At 40.3% G+C, this 26,259-nt stretch overlaps 2 protein-coding genes across 4 annotated transcripts in view; one reads left to right on the forward strand and one right to left on the reverse strand.

Annotated features, from left to right (window-relative positions):
* Positions 1 to 12,272: 12,272 nt before the first annotated feature.
* LOC121575541 (twist-related protein 2-like) lies at positions 12,273 to 20,022 on the forward strand. The gene is made up of 2 exons (XM_041888709.1): positions 12,273 to 13,592; positions 18,618 to 20,022. The coding sequence occupies exon 1, from the start codon at positions 12,612 to 12,614 to the stop codon at positions 13,215 to 13,217; it is 606 nt and encodes a 201-aa protein (XP_041744643.1). The 5' UTR covers positions 12,273 to 12,611; the 3' UTR covers positions 13,218 to 13,592; positions 18,618 to 20,022.
* Positions 20,023 to 22,955: 2,933 nt separating this feature from the next.
* The window catches only part of LOC121575540 (histone deacetylase 7), a 90,340-nt gene continuing 87,036 nt past the window's right edge, over positions 22,956 to 26,259 (reverse strand). For all 3 annotated transcript variants that reach the window (XM_041888707.2, XM_041888705.2, XM_041888706.2), the window contains one exon: positions 22,956 to 25,151. In XM_041888707.2, coding sequence (XP_041744641.2) covers positions 25,106 to 25,151 — 46 coding nt within the window. In that variant the 3' untranslated portion in view covers positions 22,956 to 25,105. The remainder of the gene's footprint in view (positions 25,152 to 26,259) is intronic.

A 26,259-nucleotide genomic window follows, 5' to 3' on the forward strand; every position in this document is an offset into this window, starting at 1 on the left:
CGCGGCCGGCTGCGACAGAGCCTGGACTTGAACCAGGATCTCTAGTGGCACAGCTAGCACTGCGATGCAGTGCCTTAGACCACTGCGCCACTACATACACTACACTACATGACCATAAGTATGTATGTATGTAAGTAAGTAAGTATGTGGACACCTGTTTGTCGAACGTCTCATTCCAAAATCATGGGCATTACTATGGAATCGGTCCCCCCTTTGCTGCTATAACAGCCTCCACTCTTCTGGGAAAGCTTTCCACTAGATGGAACATTGCTGCGGGGACTTGCTTCAATTCAGCCACGAGCAGTAGTGAGGTCGGGCACTGATGTTGGCCGATTAGGCCTGGCTCGCAGTCAGCGTTCCAATTCATCCCAAAGGTGTTCGTTGAGGTTAGGGTTCTGTGCAGGCCAGTTAATTTCTTCCTCACCGATCTCGACAAACCATTTCTGTATGGACCTCGCTTTGTGCACGGGGGCATTGTCATGCTGAAACAGGAAAGAGCCTTCCCCAAATTGTTGCCACAAAGTTGGAAGCTAAGGGGCCTAGCCCGAACCATGACAAACAGCCCCAGACCATTATTCCTCCTCCACCAAACTTTACAGTTGGCACTATGCATTCGGGCATGTAGCTTTTTCCTGGCATCCGCCAAACCCAGATTAGACCGATGGTGAAGCGTGATTCATCACTCCAGAGAACGCGTTTCCACTGCTTCAGAGTCCAATGGCGGCGAGCTTTACACCACTCCAGCCGACGCTTGGCATTGCGCATGGGGATGTTAGGCTGCTCGGCCATGGAAACCCATTTCATGAAGCTCCCGACGAACAGTTCTTGTGCTGACATTCCAGAGGCAGTTTGGAACTCGGTAGTGAGTGTTGCAACCGAGGACAAATGATTTTTACACGCTTCAGCACTCTGCAGTCCCATTCTGTGAGCTTGTGTGGCCTACCACTTCTTGTTGTTGCTCCTAGACGTTTCCACTTCACAATAACAGCACTTACAGTTGAGCGGGGCAGCTCTAGCAGGGCAGAAATCTGACGAACTGACTTGTTGGAAAGGTGGCATCCTATGACGGTGCCATGTTGAAAGTCACTGAGCTCTTCAGTAAGGCCATTCTACTGCCAATGTTTGTCTATGGAGATTGCATGGCGTGTGCTCGATTTTATACACCTGTCAGCAACGGGTGTGGCTGAAATAGCCGAATCCACTAATTTGAAGGGTTGTCCGCATACCTTTGTATGTATAGTGTAAATCAGATGCATTATAGGACTTCTCATGAACAAACCTTATTAAATGACATTATAAAGGCTAATACATGGTAATAACAAGTTATAAAGCATTGTACCTGCAGGCTGTTATATACTTGCAGGCTGTTACCCAGTGCTAAAGCAAAAGTAAAGTGTCACTCATATTTTTGTCTAATAAAAATTTATTTAATTCTGCCACCTACAAAACCCCAATTTAGCACCTGTGTGTATTTTGGTGGTTGTTGTGTAGTTACAATGATGATGTTTCTCAGATGGATTCTATGAGGGGACGAGGGTTAGAACGTCTGGGGAGCCCAGTGGGTTTTTTTAGAGGGAAGGAAACATTGTCGTTTTTATTTAGCCCAGGTCAGACGGGGTCAGTGTAGAGACAGACTCCGGCATTAGAGTGGGATTTACACTGAGGAGGAGGCAGCCATTTTCCAACTCACCCAGCCCACATTATAAAAGAAAATACCCTATAGCACTGCAGGCAACAGTACGCACTCTGGCAATAACTGGCACTTTGAAGTAAGGCAATTATTCAATCCGTCCACATTTTTTCTTTTGCCCCCTCAAAGGGAAGGTGGGAGGATGCAAGGAGTTTTGGTGTATGATTTGGTTTAGACATATGTATGACAAAAGGGACTTTGAAGTTGAAATGTCTATGTTGATGTTGGTTACCTCTGTTAGTGAGGTGATTGACGCAACAGATGCAAAAGCTAATAGATTGCCAATAACTTTTTTTATATCGCTAAAAAATAAAAAAGATTACCATAATAGGAAAGCAGTGTGAGTGAAGCTAGCACAGAGCTCTACCAATTATTTAATTAAGTATCTTCAACTTTGATCCTTTATAAGAGACCATTATTGTTTTATCACTGCCATCATTCTACTCTTTTGTTTTAACAGCATTCTTGTTGGTACTTATATATTTATTGCGTTACGTTGGTTTTTTGCAAGCCCTCAGAGTCATGTTGTATAAAGGTAATTGCAATGTTGTGGTTAAGTAGCCATAGCAACATTATGATTTTTTTTATCTTGCTTGTTATAACGTTTTACATTAAGACACTGAAAAACAATCCTCATTACTTTCCATTGAACAAGCTGTAGGGGGTTTGACCTAAAGATCATCCTATTAAGGTTATACTGTAGGCAGTAAAATGTGTGTGTCTTTGTGTGGTATGGGGTGGGGGTACATTTAGTTCAATAATGGGACTCCTTTCCAGCAAAATCAAGGAAGGAAGTAATCTAAGACTTGGCAGAAATAATGAAACTGAAAAAAGAAGAGGAAACTGAAATATTTAAAACGTCCTGTCAAAAAAAAGATTAACAAAGGTAAAAGTAAAACCTTTGCATGTCATTTCATACTATATATATTAATCAAATTAATTAAAATAATGTTTCAATATCTGATATTTGATATATTTGTTTATTTGATATATTCAAATGATAGATTGATTTTGTCAGACGTACTTAAAATATATTGCTAAATGCCAAACAGCAATTGCACATTAAATATTGATGGGCCGCAAATGACCTATGCATAAAGTTAAGTGATTACCTCTTCATTATAATACTATACAGATGGGACAGACACAGTAGGCTTTACCTGTTCACCTTTTATTGATCTTACAACTTCATCACGTGGTAACATCTATATAGGGTGTAGTATAGCATTTACAGTGCTTTCGGAAAGTATTCAGACCCCTTGACTTTTTCCACATTTTGTTACGTTACAGCCTTATTCTGAAATGGATTAAATAAATAAAATGATCCTCATCAATCTTCACACAATACACCATAATGACAAAGCGAAAACAGTTTTTTTTTTTTTTTTGCAAATCTATTAAAAATAAAAAACAGAAATACCTTATTTATATAAGTATTCAGACCCTTTGCTATGAGACTCGAAATTGAGCTCAGGTGCATCCTGTTTCCATTGATCATCCTTGAGATGTTTCTACAAATTGATTGGAGTCCACCTGTGGTAAATTCAATTGATTGGACATGATTTGGAAAAGCACACACCTGTCTATATAAGGTCCCATAGTTGACAGTGCATGTCAGAGCAAAAACCAAGCCATGATGTCGAAGGAATTGTCCGTAAAGCTCAGAGACAGGATTGTGTCGAGGCACAGATCTGGGGAAAGGTACCAAACAATTTCTGCAGTGGCCTCCATCATTCTTAAATGGAAGAAGTTTGGAACCACCAAGACTCTTCCTAGAGCTGGCCGCCCAGCCAAACTGAGCAATCGTGGGAGAAGGGCCTTGGTCAGGGAGGTGACCAAGAACCCGATGGTCACTCTGACAGAGCTCCAGAGTTCCTCTTTGGAGATGGGAGAACCTTCCAGAAGCACAACCATCTCTGCAGCACTCCACCAATCAGGCCTTTATGGTAGAGTGGCCAGACGGAAGCCACTCCTCAGTAAAAGGCACATGACAGCCCGCTTGGAGTTTGCCAAAAGGCACCTAAAGGACTCTCAGACCATGGTAAACAAGATTCTCTGGTCTGATGATTCTGTCGTAGCCGGCCGCGACCGGGAGACCCATGGGGCGGCGCACAATTAGCCAGCGTCATCCAGGGTAGGGGATGGAATGGCCGGCAGGGATGTAGCTCAGTTGGTAGAGCATGGCATTTGCAACGCCAGGGTTGTGGGTTCGATTCCCACGGGGGGGGCAGTATGAAAATGTATGCACTCACTTAACTGTAAGTCGCTCTGGATAAGAGCGTCTGCTAAATGACTAAAATGTAAAATGATGAAACCAAGATAGAACTCTATGGCCTGAATGCCAAGCGTCCCGACTGGAGGAAACCTGGCACCATCCCTAAGGTGAAGCATGGTGGCGGCAACATCAGGCTGTGGGGATGTTTTTCAGCGGCAGGGACTGGGAGACTAGTCAGGATCGTGGGAAAGATGACTGGAGCAAAGTACAGAGTGATCCTTGATGAAAACCTGCTCCAGAGCATCAGGACCTTAGACTGGGTTGAAGGTTCACCTTCCAAAAGGACAACGACCCTAAGCACACAGCCAAGACAATGCAGGAGTGGCTTCGGGACAAGTCTCTGAATGTCCTTGAGTGGCCCAGCCAGAGCCCAGACTTGAACCCGATCGAACATCTCTGGAGAGACCTGAAAATAGCTGTGCAGCGACGCTCCCCATCCAACCTGACAGAGCTTGAGAGGATCTGCAGAGAAGAATGGGAGGAACTCCCCAAATACAGGTGTGCCAAGCTTGTAGCGTCATACCAAAGAAGACTTGAGGCTGTAATCGCTGCCAAAGGTGCTTCAACAAAGTTCTGAGTAAAGGGTCTGAATACTTATGTAAATGTGATATTTCCGTTTTTTATTTTTAAAAAATGTGTACACATTTCTTAAAAACCTGTTTTTGCTTTGTCATTATGGGGTATTGTGTGTAGCTTGATGAGGATTTAATTTTTTTTTATTCCATTTTAGAATCAGGCTGTAACGTAACAAAATTTAGAAAAGGTCAAGGGGTCTGAGTACTTTCTGAATGCACTGTATAAGGCCATATCCACATGATACCATATGTATATACTGCCTTCTATGTAAGGTGAACACATTCTGAAGTTTATCTGTATAACCGTCTAAATATGAACAAAACCTTATTTTCTATGTTGGTTATGTGTATTTAAAGTAGGCCTACATCTGTGTGACATCGATATCCATTGTTGCACTTTGCATATAGGAAAAAACGACTATTAGGAAAATACCCATTCAGCCTCCAACATACTTTGGTTTATGAGTATTTATAAAAAAGGAAGTAAAAAAAAAAACGTGAATGAAAAGCGAACATCTTGATTTAGTAGAGAACCAGATGGCTGCTTTGACATTAAAAAGGCGCTTTGGCATTTTGGAGAAGGCAGTTTCGGAATGATTTCCGAAGAACTTCCGCAAAACGCAGTACAAAGCCCACAGATATTTAAGCAATATCCATTGCAATTTACTGTTTTATTTACAAACTGAAACATATGTCTCTGGACCTTTCGCTTCTCTTCCCTTTCCCCCTCTCTCTTTCTTCTTCTTCTTCCTCTCTTTTCCAGCTAAACCCTCCCTCTCTCTATTTATAAGTAACATCAGGTGATTAACCCCTTCACTTGGCAGCAGTACAGTAGGATGCTCGACCTTCAGGTTCAATCAATGTTTGCCTCTCCGACTCTTCTGTTTTCTGTGTTGCTTTGCCCATGGACCACAGAACCTTGCATCTGAAACATTTTAGGACACACATATTTGCCATTTTAGAACACAAAGGGATATGCTACGGCAGGGGCGGGTGTTTGGAGTGGCTTCAGAGGGAGAACCAGTACCAGAACACAGCCGAACATAACTTTCGTAAAGTAATCTAATCTAATGGAATAGGGGGATTGATTTTACTTTAAAGTATTACGCTTTGAAGCTAGCTACAGAGTTATATTGATATTTATAATACAATTACTCTGTTCTTCGAATGGTGGTACACAGGGCCTGGTCAGAGACATCTTCTGGGTTCACTCTAATTCGTTTTGAAGTCATAAATGTGTTCAAATTGAATTGAATTCTCCTCATGCCCAGTTGGTGCAATGTGTGATCCACCCACTCATCAATGCATTCCGACTCCTTGAGGGGTAGCAACAGATCACTGTCCAATCCCCCCCTCCACTGTAATTTATGTGATCTAAGGTTACCTCAGTTGGATCCACCATCCAAAGACATTCCCATCTATCAGATGATGGGACATTTCTTAGAAGGGCCCAGCACTGGTTTTGTCACACCGTCAAGATACAAACCTGCATAAACTTTGTTCTAAATCTAGATTTTCTGTATATTAATACCAATGGGCAATGCTAGTTGGCTTAATGTGCTGTATGTCAAGTAGTGATAGGGGACTTGTTCAGTCTACGGTCATTTCGTGACAAGTGTGAAAGGAGTTAGCAATGCTAATCTAGCTAAGGCTAGCTTTCCCTACATAGTTCTGCTTGGCTGTGAACTGGAGTGAGCTATGCTAACCTAGCCTAGCCTAACGTGTTCTATATAGTTCTGCTTGGCTGTGAACTCCGCTGGGACTGTTTGTAATGTGCCATGGATGGACCCTGGGACTTAAACACTGTAATCAGAGCCAGCGCAGGATATTGGCTAAATTACACATGAAAGCAGGGACATTTAAGGGAAGCTTGAGCGCTAAATGTTATTATAAATTATAGCCTAATATAGGGAGATAAGTCTCAGGCAAACTGGAATAACACAGGTTAGCACGCAGAAGTGGAGAAAACCCCCCCACTTTTAAAGCAGGATATTTATTTATCTGCCTCATCAGAAAAAGGCTTTCTGGTGCTGCATTGCTCTGCCAAATGCGGCACAGCAACAAACTGTGTGTGTGTTTCGAAGGACCAGATTTGCCATAAGAATACATTGATTTAATTTCATTAGCCATCAAAAAGGAAAGTGGAGGAAGAAAACAATTTTGCTGGCTGTTGAAGTGAATAAAAGTGGCCCCAGACCTGCCTCTCTCCCAGCTTCAAACCCCTCAACCCCTCATCACTACCTATACTCTATATCTAATACATCACCCTTCCCCCTCTGTTCTGCACCCCCGTCCTTCACCGCCATGCACCCACCCCCTCTAAGTCGATACCCCACAGGATGTCCTGCTCTACGGGGGGAAATGGGTCCCAGATGTCTGCTTGTGTCCCATGGGCTCCAGAGGAGGGATGGAGCAGCAGCAGTATGAGGGATGGGTAGGAGGAATGGGGTGAGCAAACTTTTAAGGTGAGAAGTTTGGTGAAGAGTGTATTCTAGGACTCATTTTCAACAGGAACCACATTACTCAATGCTTACATATTATGATAGAAGGTCCTCAAGCCTTGATCAGTTGTCTCTACTAAGAACGTTACAGGAAGGCAGTAATTGAACTGACAGTATTATGGGTTTAAGAAAAGTATTTTTCTTCGTTGCTCAAGAACTTCAAAAGTCCCTCCTCATTCAACATACGCATTCCTCAGTACGGTATTTCACTACTACGGATCAGTTCGTACTAAACCATATGTGCCAAACTTAAAGTGGACATTACGATTGCTTATACTCCTCTTTGATATCTAAGCCATCTCTATATACAGTGGGGGCCGAAATTGTTATAAAATAAATCATTCAAATACTGAGGTATATTGTATTCACAAAAAAAATGAGAAATTATATTATTTTATGCTAATACAAATGCTCAGATAAATAGATTTTTCTCAAAAGGTAGGGGTCAAAATTGTTGACAATATTCTTATAAATAAAGTAGTCAACAAACTCTACAAACATGTTGGATGAATATGCATATTGTTTTGGTTGTGTTTCAGATTTTTTTGTGCCCAATAGAAATGAATTCTAAATAATGTATTGTGTCATTTTGGAGTCACTTTTATTGTAAATAGGAATAGAATATGTTTGTAAACACTTCTACATTAATGTGGATGCTACCACGATTACGGATATTCCTGAATAAATTGTGAATAATGATGAGTGAGAAAGTTACAGAGAGTCAAAGATCATACCCCCAAGACATGCTAATCTTCCCTGTTATGTATTGGTAATGGTGAGAGGTTAGCATGTCTTTATTTATAAGAATCTTTAGGGGTGTCAATAAAAAATGTATTACTTGTTAAACAAAATCTCTTTCTCTGAGCAATTGTATTAGTATAAAATAATATACTTTTTTGGAAGATACATTATAGCTCAGTATTTGAATTATTTATTGTATACAGTCATTGTTGCTCATCTTTATCATGGGTGTCAATAATTTCAGACCCCACTTTATATTCTCTTGATATGGTGCTGTCTATTTGCACCTACAGGAGAGGTTCATTATTACCCCCCAAAAATAAAAGTAAAAAGAGAAATGGGCCGGAGTGTTTAGTGAAACATTATGTCGAGACTCTGACAAGGAAATGAAATGTGCAACATCAATCAGCCTATGAGGATGGAGATCAAACGGCCCTCCACACTCCTGCATCTGGTTCTGTTTGGACTGGACTTTATTTTTTCTCTTCCTCTCCTTTCTTCTCTCTTTTCCATTTCTTTACTCTTCTCCCATTCTCTCTCCCTCTCTTTCTTTTCCCCTCTGTTCTGCGTGAGGGGTGCGTGTTCCATGCTGTTCCTGTTAGCCTGTCGCTCGCTCATTCTTTCCATGATGGTGGCATGGAGGCATGCTCCGCTAAGGTAAGCAGCCCCAAGGTTATCCCCGGACGGCCCAACTCACAACAATGTGCTTCCTGTCCCTCTTCACAAATCCACTGTCTCCACCCGGAGGTTGGAGACAATTTACGTCTAATTCCAGGGAATTGACCTGGGAGTTTCAGTTGAACATTTTAAACGGCCTGTCGTGTAAATAAGACCTGTTACAATTCCAATGTGACATTCACTTCGGTAACAATGCATTATTAGCATGTATAAGCCTTTATAATCTCTTATAATAAGGCTATGTCCGACTACATATCAACATTTCAACAGACTGAAATTGGCTGGTATTTAGTCAGGATCAATATGAGATTATTATAAGACATAAGTGGGGTCATATATGATCATAACAAGTCTTACATTGCATTTTAACTACATCATAATGCATTATACCTACAGGCTAAAGTACAGTGTTACAGTTGTTGTTCACTAGTTTACTCCAATTAGGGAAAGGGTGGTGGGGTTGGAAAGTAATAAAGGGGAATATATATATATATATAAAAAAAGGATATGTATGTATGTATGTATATGTGTATGTATGTATATATATATATATATATATATATATATATATATATATATATATATATATATAAACATGGGGGATTGGAAGTGATGCAGACAATTACATTGATGGAAGTTACAATCTATCTGCAATATTAAGCTGATCTACCCTCTAAAAATAAATAAATAATAATAATAATAAATGTATAGTGTTACCTCCACTTCAATACCTCAGCTGCTGGAATTCCTATTCTGAGTTGATTGAAGTTGAGTGGAGTTGATCCCAGCTCTCTTCAATACTCCCAAATTTAACATACCCTTTGCAATCACAGAGTTCACTAATGTCTCCAAAACCCCTCTCGAATTCTCTATCTTTCTTTAAGTCCTGCTATAAAACTGTCATAACACAAATATAACATCTGTCATAACCTAAAATTACAATTCATATAAATTACTAGAAGTAACTATTCATGTCTACTGATATATTTGAAATCCACGAGAAGGCATACACAACTATGTTCATGGTCAAGAATTGAAATGGCAGGTTCTTTCTCATTCACTTATTGAACTTTTTGTTATCAACAGCTGTAACTACAGACAATGTTACGTATTCTTTATTTCTCATCCACGGTAAGAATTAATTTTGTATTATGATATAAAACAGCTGTTCTAAGCTAATGTAACACATTTATAAGTTTGACTCTTCTAGAAATCGAGAGTTATGTGTCAGTATTTTAAATTAGCAATGAGCATTGGGAAATCTTAAGGATTGCACCTTTCATGATGAGTAACAACACTGTCATGCATGAAACGGTAAACCTATGCAACAGTTTTAATTGTTTGCATCATAACAGTGTTATGGTGGTTTTAATGCATATTGTTGTCGTATTATGTAATCTATGACAATGTTATGGCAGAAAAGTGCAGGCAGCCCATGTTGGTGGCAGTATCGAGTACTTTTATCTTACAATAGATTTCTGCATATCGTTAATGATGTCAGACCCTTTGCTACCTTATAAAGCAATATAGAGAAAAGAGGCACCCTATTTGTTTTAGTTTCAGTAGATATAGATATACAGATCCTTGACATATTGGTTTGGACTTGTATCGTGTGTGTTTGTGTGTGTGTGCACATGCAATTCTATGTGTGTGTGCGTGTGTTTCTGCGTGCATTTGTATGAGTGTGTGTGTGTCCCTTGTGGTGTGGCCCTGCAGGCCCAGATCTGTGTTGCTGGTGTGGAGAGAGAACATGTGTCTACTCCACCAGAGGGCACGGATGGTATAATTAGCAGCCCTCTCACCTTAGTGGGCTGGGGTCACAATGTCACAGGGTCAGAGCTTATACAGGGTCCTCGCTGGGCCGTCCCCATGGCGATATCTCTCCCATATAGTGATTGCAGTGGATTATACATGGAGATATAATTACTTAAATGGAGCCACCCATTCTTGTTATTTTATTTCTATGGGATAATGATGGGCATATTAATACAGTAGATTTACCAGTCTGTTTTGAAAAGTGATTTAGAAATTCATAATTTGATTGATCTAAGTACTTTTGATTTACTAGGTTGTGTGGCATATTTTCTATTCTGATACTGAGAAAATGTAATGTCTCTGTGGCAGTATGGTATTAAAGTTTAAAGGTCATGAACAGTCAAAATCATGTTTTTCATGAAATTGGATGATACTTGAAGGAAACCAGATCAAAGTATGATGACCGAAGTATTACTGTTGCTTCTACATTGATCAAGTTTGATCATAAAGTTACTGTTCTCCTTCCCCATGTCAAACACTTGGATTCATTATTATGGTGACAAGGTGACATCACCTTAGCTCTCATTCGAATACACCAATGGTAACATGATATTCTCTTACCTAATTTAAATAAGTACCGCCTTGTAACCAACATCGGAGAAGGTGTGTTTGCAGAGGGGTGTGGTTTAAATAGCTAGATAGCTACTCTACTGGTGCCAACATTTGACTGTAGGTTGCCAGAAAATATAATTAAAAGTTTACCCTATTCATCTATGGCAAAGATACTTATATGTTTCCCCTTTCATCTGTGTCTGGTGTTAGCTAGTTACTGGCTAGCTAGGTCTTCAGCCAGCATGGAACAAATGGGGGGGGTCGTTAAAAAATCAGACGCAGCTGTCAAGTCAACACATCCGTCAGTGCTGCTGTGAACCGCATCACAAGAGACATGTTAAATGGGAGATGTATAAAATATATACATATATCATGATGCAATTTCAATGTTTTTTTAGTTGCTTTGTGTACCACCACATTTGCTTGAGATGAGTTTACAGCAACACTGCTCACTGCATCCAAGTTGCTTGACATTTCAAAGAGCTGTCAGTCAAGGCGAGCTCATGAATATAAGCTCCCCACCCACTCAGCCTGTCTTTAAACTTCCTGGTAGTTAGCCATGAGAGACACATTTATTTTCAGAATGACTGTTCAGGACCTTTAAAATAATAATCACAGTTGTTTTTTAAGCTTGTGTGAGTTGTCTATTTGGGTACTTTGTAAACAGAAATGTGACATCACAACGTTTAAGTGAAAATCTGTCTAAAGATGTTAATCCACATGTTATTTTCCCCGACTGGCGCTGAGTGACCCTTGGCTCGAGGGATGTGTTTTTATAGTATCATGTGATAGATATTAAGGATGGCACACAAGTATTAGGGAGATCACTTTGACACACTTAACTCACACTTGTTCTTTCTAATTTGAGAAATAATAAACACTTAATCCTATACCTTTATATAACAACATGTAGTCCTTGAGATATCATGCATAAAATATTTTCAGTGTAAGCTTAGTTTTAGGTATTAAATCGACTTAATCTTCACATACCAAAGCATTCACATGTAAGCGTATTCATGCAGTACTAACAAAATGGCTTTTATCGTCCCCCTTAATCAACAAAGAAAATGTTTCATGTCTTAGAAGTTGAAGTGCATAACAGACCTATGAGTCTCAAAGCATGTAATGAATTGATGAGAAGAGAGACAAGAGACAGACAGACAAGCGGGTGTGGGAGAACGCCAGGAGTGCTCCAGCAGGAGAAATCTGGAACCTATAAAGACGTGGACAACTTCTGTAGCTTTTAGCAAGGCCTCTCGCAATTGGCTGAGAAGGCCAAATACCCCCTTTTAAGCCATCCACCAACCTCAAGCTCACTTCCTGCTTCCAAACCACACCCAAAGAAGCCGGTTCTGGCCAATCGCAGCTGCCCGCAGGCCCAGAGTTTGCAGGCGGGTATAAAGGGATAGGAGTTAGCCCAGCGAAGCAGATGGTTTGTTGTTGTTCTGCATACAGGTTGAGGAGATGGGAAACTGGAGGTGAGGAATTCAGCACAGGGAGAAACATAAGTTTTCTGACTGGGAGTAAAGCCAAAGCCTGTGGATCTTCAACAGATTGCAGGTTAGAAGCGTGAAGTGTATCGGTCTCGTTTTTCTTGGTTTCACAGGAGGAAGAAGACAAGACTTCTAGGCCTTTGTCTCTCTATCAGAACTTGCTGGGATAACGGTTGTCCCACACGGCTGTCTGAAGAAGAGAAAAGACAGGGAAAGAGAGAGAAACAAAGTGCAAAAACCACCCTGCCTCGGAAGGGGAAGAAGGACGGTGGTCCTAAGAGGGAGGCGGTGATGCGCGAGGAGGTGTCCTGCGCCAACTCCCCCGAGGGGGGGCTGGGGGCCAGCGAGGAGGAGCTAGAGAGGGGCTCCAAGAAGAGCGGGCAAACAGGGGTCCGAAAGCGGGTGCCGTACCACAAGAAAGACAATCTGGGTCGGGCCGAGGAGAGGGCCGTTGTCAGCGGGAGCCCCAACAGCCTGGTTCCGTCGGGGCCCAAGCGGCAGAAGAAGCAGCAGAACTCCCCCATGGCGGTGGTGTGTGTGGCCCCGTCCTCGCTGGGCTCCGGTGGCCTCGGTTTAGGCTCGGGCGGCGAGCCCTTCGAGGACCTGCACACGCAGCGGGTGATCGCCAACGTGCGTGAGCGCCAGCGTACGCAGTCGCTGAACGACGCCTTCGCTTCGCTGCGTAAGATCATTCCCACGTTGCCATCGGACAAGCTGAGCAAGATTCAGATCCTGAAGCTAGCGTCGCGCTACATCGACTTCCTCTACCAGGTGCTGCAGAGCGATGAGATGGATGCCAAGCTGGCCAGCTGCAACTACCTGGCCCACGAACGGCTCAGCTACGCCTTTTCCGTCTGGAGGATGGAGGGCGCCTGGGCCATGTCGGCCAGCCACTAGTGTCCCCTATCTGTCCTCCTCTACCCGTCCTGTTCTGTCCTAACCCTACTATCTCTGTCCCCCACCTAAGCCACTATCTCTGCCCCCTCTTGTAACCCCTAACCCACTATCGCTGTACCCCCTAAACCCACCATCCCTGTCCTCCCTTAAGCCATTATCTCTGCCCCTCCCTAACCACAACCCAGTGTCACTGTTCCCTCCCCAACCATTGCCCATTCTGTCCCAACGTGGCACTCACCTTTCCACTGTCCCATCTCTCCCACTATACCAGTTCACCCTTCGACCTTGCCCCTCCCCTTCCACCACAAGTGCCCCTGTATGCCTCCTGACAATGTAGCCACTAACTCCACAAGCGTCTACGGTGCACCCCTGCAGGTATGTATAAAAACATGCACACACACACACACACACAAACACAAGTGTCACATATGGCCAAACAGCCAGGTCTGTGGTTTCCCAAAAACATCTTAAGTATATTGTTAAAACCTTAGCAGGAGCATCGTTAAATCTGTGAGCTATTATTCAATTATTTAAAAAAAATTCAGATGTACCATGAGGTTATACTTTTACTTAGAAGTTTTTTTATGAACATGAATGACAACAATGATGAGAGCATGTGTTATAATTCAATACACAGGTTAGAAAAGTGGACACATCTGACATATTTGTGCATCTAAGTAATGTAAATATGCCTTTTCTAATTACATTTAACCAACCAAGTGGGCCTTAGGGTGATTCACAATGCAGAATGTTTAGCAAGCTAACCTTAGTAAACATTCCCAAACAAATCAGGATTTCCGACTCCAGAATGTTTAGAAAAGCAAGTTTTTCTTACTTTTCACCTTCTCTGTAATGTTCAGATATTGATTTGCATCTTCCTCTAAGGAAAGCTGTTTTTATTTGTTTTGATTCAAGTTTAGTTACATTAAGTGGTAAGTGGGAAAGAGTAGGAAATAGTGCAGGTTGTTTTTAATTTAATATGTCAAAATGCATTATGTCAAAAGTTATTTACGCAATAGATAAAAAGGTATAGCCTATTCGCAATCGATCAGTGGGTAAATGTATTTGATAAATATCAGACTGTCACATGTCCACTGCAGTTGTGCATGAGTGCATGCACATCTCTGTATGTTGGTAACTATTGTATAACTTTAAAAAATCAATTTTTTTTTTACATAATAAAAAGTAACAATATAGTTCAAACAGAATGACAAACTATGAAATTAGAATATTTGTATACTAGCCTAAATGACAAATTATAACAAATATTAATGTGGGATTATAATTACAATATACAATATTCAATTTGCTTTCTAATTTTTATTTCAATATATGGTGTGCAGTTTGACAATTTTGACAAGATGACAAACATTTAAAAAATATTATTTTCATTCATATCAAATTATTATTTATATACAGTAATTATAATATAATAATTTTCTCCTTTTATCATAGAATGTATTATCAATCAAATCGGCTAAACATTAAAACAATAATGCTTCAGTTACACAAATATGTTGCTACGAAATGTCCTATTTCATGAAAAAAGCATTTTAATGAAAAATGTTACTGTAATATGTAACAAATTAGCATAACACTGAATCATTTTACACTTTTTGGCTGAAATATTTAGCTATCTGTCTTGGTGTACTCTTAAGATAAGAAAAGAGAATGCCTGACAATAATTTTCTGTTTTACATAATAGTTAAACCCTATACCAGCCATAACGAATACCAGTAGCCCACTATCTGAAAATCAAATTATTGTTATAGTGACAATATAACAGTTTAATTGCGCAAAAACATTTAAGTCAATTATGGATTATAATATATATATAATGTAGTTTCACCATGGACTTCACTCTTAACAAAATTGTTGTCCTTTTTAAGTCCTTTTATCCAGAGCCTCATCTAACATACCTCAGGCAGACTAGACCAGAGGAAACAGAAACTGGGGTCCTGCACAGGTATATCAGGCAAAATAAAGACAAGGAAAAGGAAGGAAAGAGAAAAAGCAGCTCTCCCTCCCTCTCTCTCTCCTTTTCTCCCCTGCAGCCTTGCCCTTTCTCCTCAGGATCTTGTATCCAGTGTCGTGCAATCAGGCCCTGCCGGGTCCCAGACAAGCAGGAACCTTTAGATTGGAAACAGTTGTGAGGCATTAGGAAGGTGTATGTGCCAGGGAAGAGTTTGATGGTGTGTGTGTGCGTGAGCCAATGTATATATGTGTGTGTGTGTGTGCTTGTTTACGTGGAGTTTTTATGCATTTGTGTATCACTGTGTGTAGCCAATGCACTGGTATGTATGTACTTGTGTGTTTACATGTGCATGTCTGTATGTGTATGTATGGGTGTGTACATACATGTTCGTGTGTGCATGCCATTTCTTTGATATTATCGGACTTTGTTATCTACCTTTCCTCTGTCTCTTGAAAAATCGCAAAGTAAACTTTGCGGAATTGGCGGACACTCACTCTTCTGAACGCAGATAAGAACCTACAAGATATGCGTTAATTCAAATATAAAAGATGAGTGTGGGCTAACTGAAAAGCCTATCAGATAACCAGGAAGACAGGATGAAAATGGAGAGGTAGGAAAGAATGACGAGCCAAAGAAAGGATGATGCGGTGCAGAGTGCAGAGGTAATCCGTCAGAAACCAGACTCATGTAAACCTGGACTAGCCTGTCAAGGGAGAGCAGCAGGAAAGGCAGAGCTTTAGAGCAAGAACCCTTTCTTGAACCCCTAACCCTAATCCTAACCCAAACCCAGCGTTTCCCAAACATGGTCCTGGGGACACCAAGGGGTGCACGCTTTGGTTGTTGCCCTCGCACTACACAGCTGATTCAAATAATCAAAGCTTATTATTTGAATCAGCTGTGTAGTGCTGCCCTAACTCCTAACCCTAACGTTAATTATAACCCTAACCTTAATTGTAAACCTAACCCCTAAGCCTAAAATAGCCTTTTTCCTTGTGGGGACCGGCAAAATGTCCCCACTTGTCAGAATTGTCCTTGTTTTACTATCCCTGTGAGGACTTCTGGTCCCCACAAGGATAGTAAAACCAAACCACACACACACCACACACACACACACCATGTGCAGTCTCCAGGTGTTCCCCTTACATTACTATAAAATCCTCAGCGGCCTCAAACTCCAGACTTTGAAAGTTCAACCACTGTGGTTGGAAACCCAAACCCTACATGTGGATGAGATTGTCCTTAACAAGAAGCATAGTCATTACCTACTGTTCTGCTTTCTAAGGTTATCTACTCAACTGTGGACAGTGAAATTCATTGAAATGGACAACTGAAATGGACAGTGTTAGAATATGGAAAAGGTTGTAAAGAAGCATAGTCATTAGCTTTCTAATGTTATCCACTCAACGGTGGACAGTTAAATGAACTGAAATGGACAACTGAAATGAACAGTGTTAGTATAAGGAAGATCTAAAATGGTTGTAATTGATTCTGCTTTTAACATATCGGGGATAAAGAAGGATAAAGTGAGAAAAATATAAATTCCTTCCTAAATGAAACGTGCATGTGTGTATTTGTGTACGTTTACAGTATGCTTCTGGTGTGTGCACAAAGTGTATTTTTTTGTGTGCAACAAGTGTTCGGATAAGGTGTGTGTTTATATGAGTGGTGCATTTGTGTAGCTGTTTTATGTGGATGTGCGTGTTGTTGGTTGCATGTATGTGTATTGCATTTGTGTGTATTTAAGCGGATATGCGTGTTACTGTGTGTATATGTGTGTAAAAATGTGGATGTGTGTGTTGCTGGGTGCATGTGTGTGTGTGTGTAGCTGTGATTTAGAATAGGCTGCTGTGTTTAACCTGGCAACAACAAGCGGTGCTCCACTCTGTTTATCCTCCAATTAAAGGGCTGTCACTGTTCTTCCCTCTGCCAGAACCTCTGGCTCTGCATGTGTTTGAGTGGGTTGCAGATAATTTGGACTGATCTTGGACCAGTCCAAAGTAACATGTGCATGTGTTTTGGGGTTTAGATTTTCTCTTTGGATCTGTTCTCAAACCGGCTGTTATAGGTCCTCTGTGGCACATGTGCCTTTTAAGAGCTTCAGAGCCTTGCAAACAGGCCGGTGGTTTCAGGAGTTGTGGGCTTCTGATACTCATTTTTATTTTTAGGGGTTTGAACTTTGAGCTGATGCAAGAGCAGGTGCTGTATGGATGGATGTGTGTGCATGCGCTGGGCTGTTCCAACAGCTGTAGTGCGTATGTAGTGTACGCAGTGCGCCCCTGAGTTATATACTTTGGGTTTGACACGTATGCAGGAGCAGAGCACTAACCAAGTGGGAGTGTGTAGAAACGATAGGCCATATAAAGATATTGGTCTAATGCAAAGGGAGGTATGATATAGCTCTTCATCTATTATCATTATCGATACAGTGTTACAGTCCATGTAAGGTAATAAGCAACAAAACAATATACATAATCCATGTGTTAAAGGTATAGTTCAGCGAAATTGCATATTTAGATAGGAAACAAATATCTGAATGATGTATTATCGCTGAACTATCCCTTTAAGTTGTTGTACACACAGGCTTAACATGAGTAGGCCTCTGTCTTAGAAATGTTGCAGATGAGGTCAATGCGTCATAGGAAGACTAAAATGCTCCTATGCAAGTATGTGTGCATGTTTGTACCTAAAACTGCGTCAGTTGCTTCTTTGGAAATCAACCGCAGAGAGAGATAAACAAATGCCAAGGAGGCTCTACAGGATAGCTATCCAGGCAGTAGAAGGGGATCTACTGTACTTTTGTTCAAAGTGACGCTACGATCACAACTTGTTATTCGCTGCTGTAGCGTACCCCCATTTGGTACACGAGAAAACAAGTAATTCCTGGCAATTAGTGCATTATGACGTAAGCACAGCAATCTGAAAGAGGACACCCACAAACACACATGCTTACTGGACAGCTTTCTCTCTCTCTTGTCTTCCTCTCTCTTCCCTTTCTCTCTCTTCCTCTCTCTTCTCTTTCTCTCTCAGCATGAAGAGAAACATTGTAATTACAGACAATTGAGAACACTCCAGATGGAATATTTGCTTGTTAAACAAGAGAAAGAGCAGAAGTTTAGCACTGTGGGCTTTTTTTACGCTATGTGAGAAGAATTAGCTTTGTTTGACGGTTTATGTGTTTGTTTGGGACAATGACTTGCACACGCGAATACATTAACGACTTCTCTGCGGATTTTCGCTCATATATTATTTTCCTATACTGACAAAAATGTACACATCCATGTCTGTTTCTTCAGTAAACCAACTTTAAAAAAAAAACTTTTTGCAACAGGTTTTGTGGTTGAAATAGGCTGAAATATGAGGTATAAAACGCTAAAACCAAGATGAAAACTGTTGTTGACGCAGTCCATTTTTCTTTCTCTTTTTAGGAAGGACGCCAAATGGATGGACTCATCGCCCCATCTTAAAAAGGTCTGTTCCTGTCGGTCCAGTAGTTCCCCCTGCTATACCCTTATCTCTCCTTCTTTGGAAGCCCTGCCCCACAGACATGGGCATTGGACCGGACACATGCTTCGGTTTAAGGACAGATATCCAGTCTGACAGAGAGTATTATAATGACAACATACAGTATGTGACAAATTTCGGAAGTCAAGTGAGTAGGATACTTAAGGGTCACATGATGAACTTTCTGTACGTTAAAAACGTCCAACGCATCGACCTGAACCGGGTCTGACAGACTGTCACTGAGGCATGACGATGATCCGCCATTTTTATGCCACTTCAAAGACTCTTTAAAAGAGGAAGATTCTTTGACAACCGAGATGACTTGTGATCATGATAATTATATTGATGATCATCATAATGATGCCAAAGTGATGGATAGCTGGTGGTCCCAGCCCAATTAATGTTTACAGCAAAGATGCTTATAAGCTTTAGGCTTTTCAACCTCAAATGTATAGGTAGGAAAAGTCAAAGAAGCCTGACACACGTTTTCAGCAGTAGTGTAAACTAATCTGCTTGATTTTTCTGTTGCCTTGTACATGTATTTCTCTGTTGCATTATTTCCCTTCATAGCGAAAGGACTTAGCATGTGCATATGCTAATTGCTTATTCTTAAAGGTTACATTTTACATTATAATTACTTTATATCAGAGTAATTAAGCAATAATCTATGCAAGCTACCTGTAATACATTAGTACTGCACACAGATTTGTAGCATGCACAGATTATGGATAGATTAGACATAGATATAGTGGAGAGATTCCACTAAGGTCTTTCTGATATATTGTTATTGGTCTGTAGGATTAAAATATGAAAACGTAATATGCAAAACAACAATGAAATAATACATTAGAAAAAGAGTAACAGATAACATTCTTTGGACACCTTTAATTAAAGTAAGGATACAATTAGAAGTTACTGTACATTGTACATTGTTGTACACTGTACAAGTAACGCTGTAGTAGTTTTAAATGCAAGTTGATGAGAGGAAAATATAGTTTGAATATTGTACGTTTAGTAATTCCTGGGAATTTCTCTTTAAGATAATACTACATACATACTGCAATACATTATCTGTAAATTGAGAATGTGTTAAGAATGGAAAACAGTGCCATGTACTTTTTTTAAACATTTGATAAATTCTGATTTTGTGCTACTGGGTATTGTTAGGTAGCGTGAATGTTATCTGATATACTGTCTCCAAAATATTTGTTCATCCTAATGCTCAGCTGTAGTTATCTTTGAAGATGTTTTGGTCTCCAGCTTTTCATTACATGAGCTCCTGTGGATAATAATAATAAAAGCTGTTTTAATAAAATACCACTGAAATAGTCTGAAAAAGCCCATTTTCAAAGACACTTTGCATCTTTCTGTCTCATAGAAACTCGTCTAATGAACACATTGACAGTGTAGTATGTATAACAAAGAGTACATGGATGGACAAGACAATGTCTTATACGTTATATCTTATAAAATAAGATACAAAATATGTGAATTGCAATACCCTTTGTATTTGGACATTGCAAGGCAGGATCCAAGATTTTTGTCAAAATGTGTGTTATGTTACCAAGTCATGCGTTTTTACAGTACCGAAATAGCTGAGTGCTTGGTGTAAGTAAAATATTGCCCAATATTTCAAACATTATTGAAAGGATACAAAATATACACTTCAGAAAAAAAACAATGTTGAGAACTTCATTTCCCTTTCATTGAGGAAAACAGTTTAAAGAAAAAAATACAACATAATTTTTTACTGTACAGGTACAAAGAACAAACCCATCAAGACAAAAAGTGAGAAAAAATCTGTATCTAATCTCTATTTGGCTTGTTTTTCTAAATTAAGATCCAGTTCAATAAAGCTTCCTTTCTATAGGTTTGTCAGTATAATTCAAGGCACATAGGAGGATGTCTGTATTTTGGTCTCAGTAGCTATCTACAACATCAATAACCAATCACTCAGAGGAAGAGCAATAATTCATATTAAGACAATTAAAGGGCTTGTTGATTCTCAAAAAATAGATTACATTTACAGGACACAAATATTCTCAGAAGAACTTATTAAACCGGAAATAAACCACAATAAAATATGAAATAGAACCCTTCTGAAAAAGATATCAACAATGTATTTGTGGCGGCCATTTTGTTCTACATAATCATAGTCAAATGTATTATTTCATTCTCAATGATCTCATTTTCACATTGTCAATGTCATTAATTCCATACATCTATTGCAGGGTCTTGTCCTGTACACTCTTAGAAAAAAAGGTGCTATCTAGAACCTAAAAGGGTTCTTCAGCTGTCCCCATAGGAGAACTCTTTGAAGAACCCTTTTTGGTTTCAGGTAGAACCCTTTTGGTTTCAGGTAGAACCTTTTTGGGTTCCATGTAGAACCATTTCCACAGGGGGTCCTACATGGAACCCAAAAGGGTTCTACCTTGAATCAAAAATAGTTATTCTATGGGGACAACCGAAGAACCCTTTTGGAACCCTTTTTCTAAGAGTGTAAGGTCTTGGTTGTATAATGTATATTATACAGCACCATGAAGTACTGAAACACTACAACATGATAGTACAAATTAATCTGTAGCACCATCAGATTTTCATTAAACACGATACATAAGCATGGCACTGCAAAGGCATTAAAAGGACAACATAAAAATATATTACATCATTATCTCATGGAAAGGGCTAACAAGAAATGTAAGCCATTTTTAATCCTTCTTTGGTGATATTTAGCTGCAAAATCTCTGTTTAGATACAATTACTATCAGGAATTCACAAGAATATTTTAAGTTATGCTCAGAGGCCCTACCAGTTCACGACTGGCATATTGTTCCCATAAGGCTTTTAAGCTTTTGTTTCTCTCAACCTGTGTTCAATTGTTCTACATGAATAGACAACTAGCTCAACAAGCTAACTCCAACGGCTAAATGCTAACTGTCCAACAGCACTTTGGTCCAGGAACAAAAATACTTTATGTTTTTTGTAAATAGAGTGGTTTCAGATGTGAACAAATCCTAGTTCGCATGTCTTTTATATTTGTAGAAAAGTAAGTATCAAGAAATACAGCCTATCAATATATAAAACAGAGCAGGCATGTCAATCAATCCACATGTTAAAACACTGGTCTTTGTGAAATCACAACAGAACAACAATAAAGAAAGGCATCGCCAGAGTGGAATAGACTTGTTTGCTGACGACACGACAGTGGTAGGCCTGATTACCAACAACGACGAGACAGCCTACAGGAAAGAGGTTAGAGTCCTGGCGGAGTGGTGCCAGGAAAATAACCTTTCCCTCAATGTAAAAAATACAAAGGAGCTGATCGTGGACTATAGGAGACAGAAGAGGGAGCACACCTCCATCCACATCAACGGGGCCACATTTGAGAGGGTCATAAGCTTCAAGTTCCTTGGCGTGCATATCACTGGGGACCTGAAATGGTCCCACCACACCGACACCGTGGTGAAGAAGGCGCAACCACGCCTCAATCTCAGGTGGCTGAAGAAATTCAGCACTTCTACAGATGCACCATTGAGAGCATTCTGTCGGGGTGCATTACCGCCTTGTACGGCACCTGCACCGCTCTCAACTGCATGGCTCTCCAGAGGGTGGTACAGTCAGCCCAACCCATAACCGGGGCCACACTGCCTGCCCTCCAGGACATTTACAACACTCTGTGTCAAAGTAAGGCCAAAAAGATCCTCAAGGACTTCAGCCACCGTCTGTTCACTCTGCTACCATCTAGCAGACAGAGACAGTACAGGTGCATCAGAGCCGGGATCGATAGTCTGAAAAACAGCTTCTATCACCAGGCCATTAGACTGTTGAACAGCCATCACTAGCCGGCTACCTGCCCGGTACTATGCCCTGCACCTTGAGACTAATGCCACATGCATTCGTAAAGTATTTAGACCCCTTGACTTTTTCCACGTTTTGTTACGTTACAGCCTTATTCTAAAATGGATTAAATAAAAAATGTTCCTCATCAATCTACACACAAAAGCCCATAATGACAAAGTGAAAACAGGTTTTTAGAAATGTTTTTCAAATACTGGTGTGCCAAGCTTGTAGCGTCAGAGACTGTAATCGCTGCCAAAGGTGCTTCAACAAAGTACTGAGTAAAGGGTCTGAATACTTATGTAAATGTCATGTCAGTCTTTTATTTTTAATACATTTGCAAACATTTCTAAACACCTGTTTTTGCTTTGTCATTATGAGGTATTGTGTGTAGATTGATGAGGGTAAAAAACAATTTAATCAATTTTAGAATAAGGCTGTAACGTAACAAAATATGGAAAAAGTCAAGGGGTCTGAATACTTTCCGAATGCACATCTACTCTGGATCGTTAATTGGACTCGTTCTGTCATTTCTTGACTTCTTGTTTTGATTATTTGTGTATTTGTATTGTATGTGCATGACATTCTACTGCACTGTTGGAGCTAGTCAAATAAAATAAAATTGTATTGGTCAAATACACATATTGAGCAGATGTTATTACGGGTGTAGCGAATAAGCATTTCGCTGCACCTGCTATAACACCTGCAAATCTGTGTATGCGACCAATACATTTTTATTTCATTTTGATTTGACATGCATAAACATTTATTTTGTGTGTGGTCAAGCATAGAGTAGGACTTCTCTGTACAGTATGGCGGTGTGTGTCATTGGCTGAAACAGCTTTGGAAAGTTTGATCCGACTGTCTGTGTCTTTTCTCACCAAACAAGTGGTTTCCTGATTGAATTGTCTCACTGATCATATGATTAATTCCTAAGAACTTTTATCACTAGAATGATAAAGAATGTGAGGATGCCCACAACTTCAGATAAAAATAAGACTTTTTGGGCTTCATCTTTTACTTAAGTGCTGTCTGAAAGGGAGTGTTAACAAAGTCTTACCCCCACTTATGCATGTTTTTTGTCCTTTGGAAGGAAAACAACTATAAATCCTATCAGGGCCATGCACAGACCTTTCAGGGGGCAAAAAAAAAAATGGCACACCCCCCCACCAAAGAAAATACTAATAATTCATATCTCGAAATTCCTAACATACCAAATGCCTCTGTAGTGAACATTTAAATTTTTTTTAGCATAGTAAGGCCAGTAGTACTGTTAAATCTCTGTACATGGCAGACTGGGAAACTGGTACAACCGGGCGCATGAGCTCCGTACAGGTCAGATTAACAGGCGCAACCAACGGATGGGGTGTGGGGTGGCAAACTTGACGACGTCACGACCACTTGCAGGAAGTGGGTTCTGAAACACAATGACAAAAAATGTATACAAAAAATATATTTTTTTGGGGGGGAATTATACCACCACCCAAAAGGCCACTTTGGAGACTGGAAGGGAAAAGGGGCATGTGCTCTGCACAGGTAGAGCCCTATCTATGCACATGAATCATAGGGTTCTAGCTCTTTGCTATGTGATGATTAAAAAAATATTACCATTATGTACTGACATTTGCAATACAATAGATCAAATTAACAATAATTCAATCAGCTTAAAAACACGAGTATGATAATTTACATGTTTTATCATCAATCCCAGGAGAGCTTCAACGTGGTCTATACTGTCATTCTCTCCTTGGTTCACATTACAAAATGCACTGTGCAAAAAAAGTCAGTAAAAAATTCTCAGTCTCCTCTCTCCTTTTCTTCATTTTGTTGGCGATGTATAAATACGAATTACATCATCAGAACGAGACGCTTTTTAGGTGTTCCTTGGTGTGTGTCCAATGTCTGTTCTCCTTTATAGTGACTTCCTGTGGAGATGTGGGACAACTTTCTACTTCCCTTTGTGATTCGGCTCTGTCGGCCTGGCGATGCACGGCAGTAACCTGTGGCCGAGGCAAAAAAAAGTAGTCCTCTTTCCCAGAGAGAGTCTGTTTACAGCCAGCTGTGTAGCTGGTCTTTGTCAAGTCCCTTCATGCTACAAGTCAAGTCGTAACCTCCCCAGTGGTGTTTGAAAGCAGTTTGGCGTAAGGATATATATTTCACCCTTCCAGTTTCTGCTCAGGTCTAGTGCTCCTCTCCTTCTGTGTCCTCACAATTCACAATGTTCTATGGTAATGGTGGAGTAATACACCTGGAAAAGCACGGAGTGGCATGTCTAGAACACAAGTGTTCATTGTCCTCTCTCTTGGTCCTCCTGTACCCTGTTAATGGGATGTCTTCTCAGTGTGTGGTTAAGTTGCGGTCGAAGCAGGCGAGTGATCTTAGTAAGGACAGTAGTACTGTGTTCTGATGAGGTGTAGGAGTGTGTGAGGCGTACACTAGTCAGTTGGACTATAGAGGTCAGGATGTGGTCTGTACAGTGACAACTGGAGGCAGTGGATTCTGGTCAAGTGAAGCAGCGCCCAGTGGATCACAGTGTGTTTGTCTCTGTGATAGGTTTATCAGAAAGTGCACTTGTCTACATGGAGTCACTGTCCCCCTCCATGAGTTCATCTCGGTGTGTCCTGAATAGGAGGGAGAGAGGAGAGAATGGATTTCTATAGCATTCTGGTGTATAGCCTATTGTAGTATTATTATAGTATTACAGCATTACTGTTGTATATTTCCATAGGATACAGATGTTGCAAATAGTTCTAGAGAATACTGATGCAAGTACCTTTAAGCAAATATATGTGATGCATATGTTTGTAGACAACACCTGTTTAAATAGGGTTTTAAAGAGAGAGAGATGATGGTGTCTCTTTTGTGTCTTAGCTAATGGGCAAACGGAATGTTATACTGAGATATATTCATGTATTTTCGTTTCTCACACTCTCTTCCATAGAAATTAGAACACTAATTGATTCATCTTCTGGTTCAAAAGCCTAGGGATTAGTGTTGGAAAATAGCACTAATCAAAAGCAGTATGGTGAAATGCAGCTGACAGCTGAGGGCGTAATATTTGAAATGTAGTAAGGCAATGTTTTAACCGAATACATATTTAAAGGGGTCGTTCACTCATGATGTTCCACATACCTACAGTAGGCTGTTAGCTTTCAGTCTAGGAAAGACAATGCTAGGCAGAGGCTGCTGAAAGTAACTAAATAACCTAAATATGCACTTAGGTCGGCAACAGCCTTCATTTGTATTTTGATTGAACCATCCCTTTAACTATAATGTCATGTCATAACACTTCACTTAATATTTCATTATATCATATTGATATCATATGTGACTACAGGGTGTCAGTGTTGTTACCTGTCTGTCTGGACGTCTTGAGTGAACCAATCCTTTTAATATAATTTCATGTCAGTGATGATACTACATGTTGTCAGTGCTTTGGTCGGCCTGGTCTTGTTTAATGTTTTTAGAATGTAGAGTTTTTAAAACACCATTATTATTACTTTTTTTGTGAGCTCGATGCGCAGTGTCTCTAGAGATAAATCAGATCAAAACCGAACTGTGATGTAGTAGGGAGTTGTAGTTTCTAAGAGACCAATATTCTACATAATTTAGAAAGCGTGGTCATTAACTACAATGACCATAATCCATTGCGCACCTACTTGTCCGGTCTGTGTGGGACACAGAGACGGAGAGAAGAATGCGTGATCGAGAGGGATAGAAAGCATTTGC

This window comes from Coregonus clupeaformis, chromosome 10, assembly GCF_020615455.1.
Source record: "Coregonus clupeaformis isolate EN_2021a chromosome 10, ASM2061545v1, whole genome shotgun sequence".
Lineage (NCBI taxonomy): Eukaryota > Metazoa > Chordata > Actinopteri > Salmoniformes > Salmonidae > Coregonus > Coregonus clupeaformis.

Coding starts and splice junctions, on each gene's coding strand:
- LOC121575541 (XM_041888709.1), top strand. CDS start 12,612: ATGCGCGAGGAGGTGTCCTGCGCCAACTCCCCCGAGGGGGGGCTGGGG.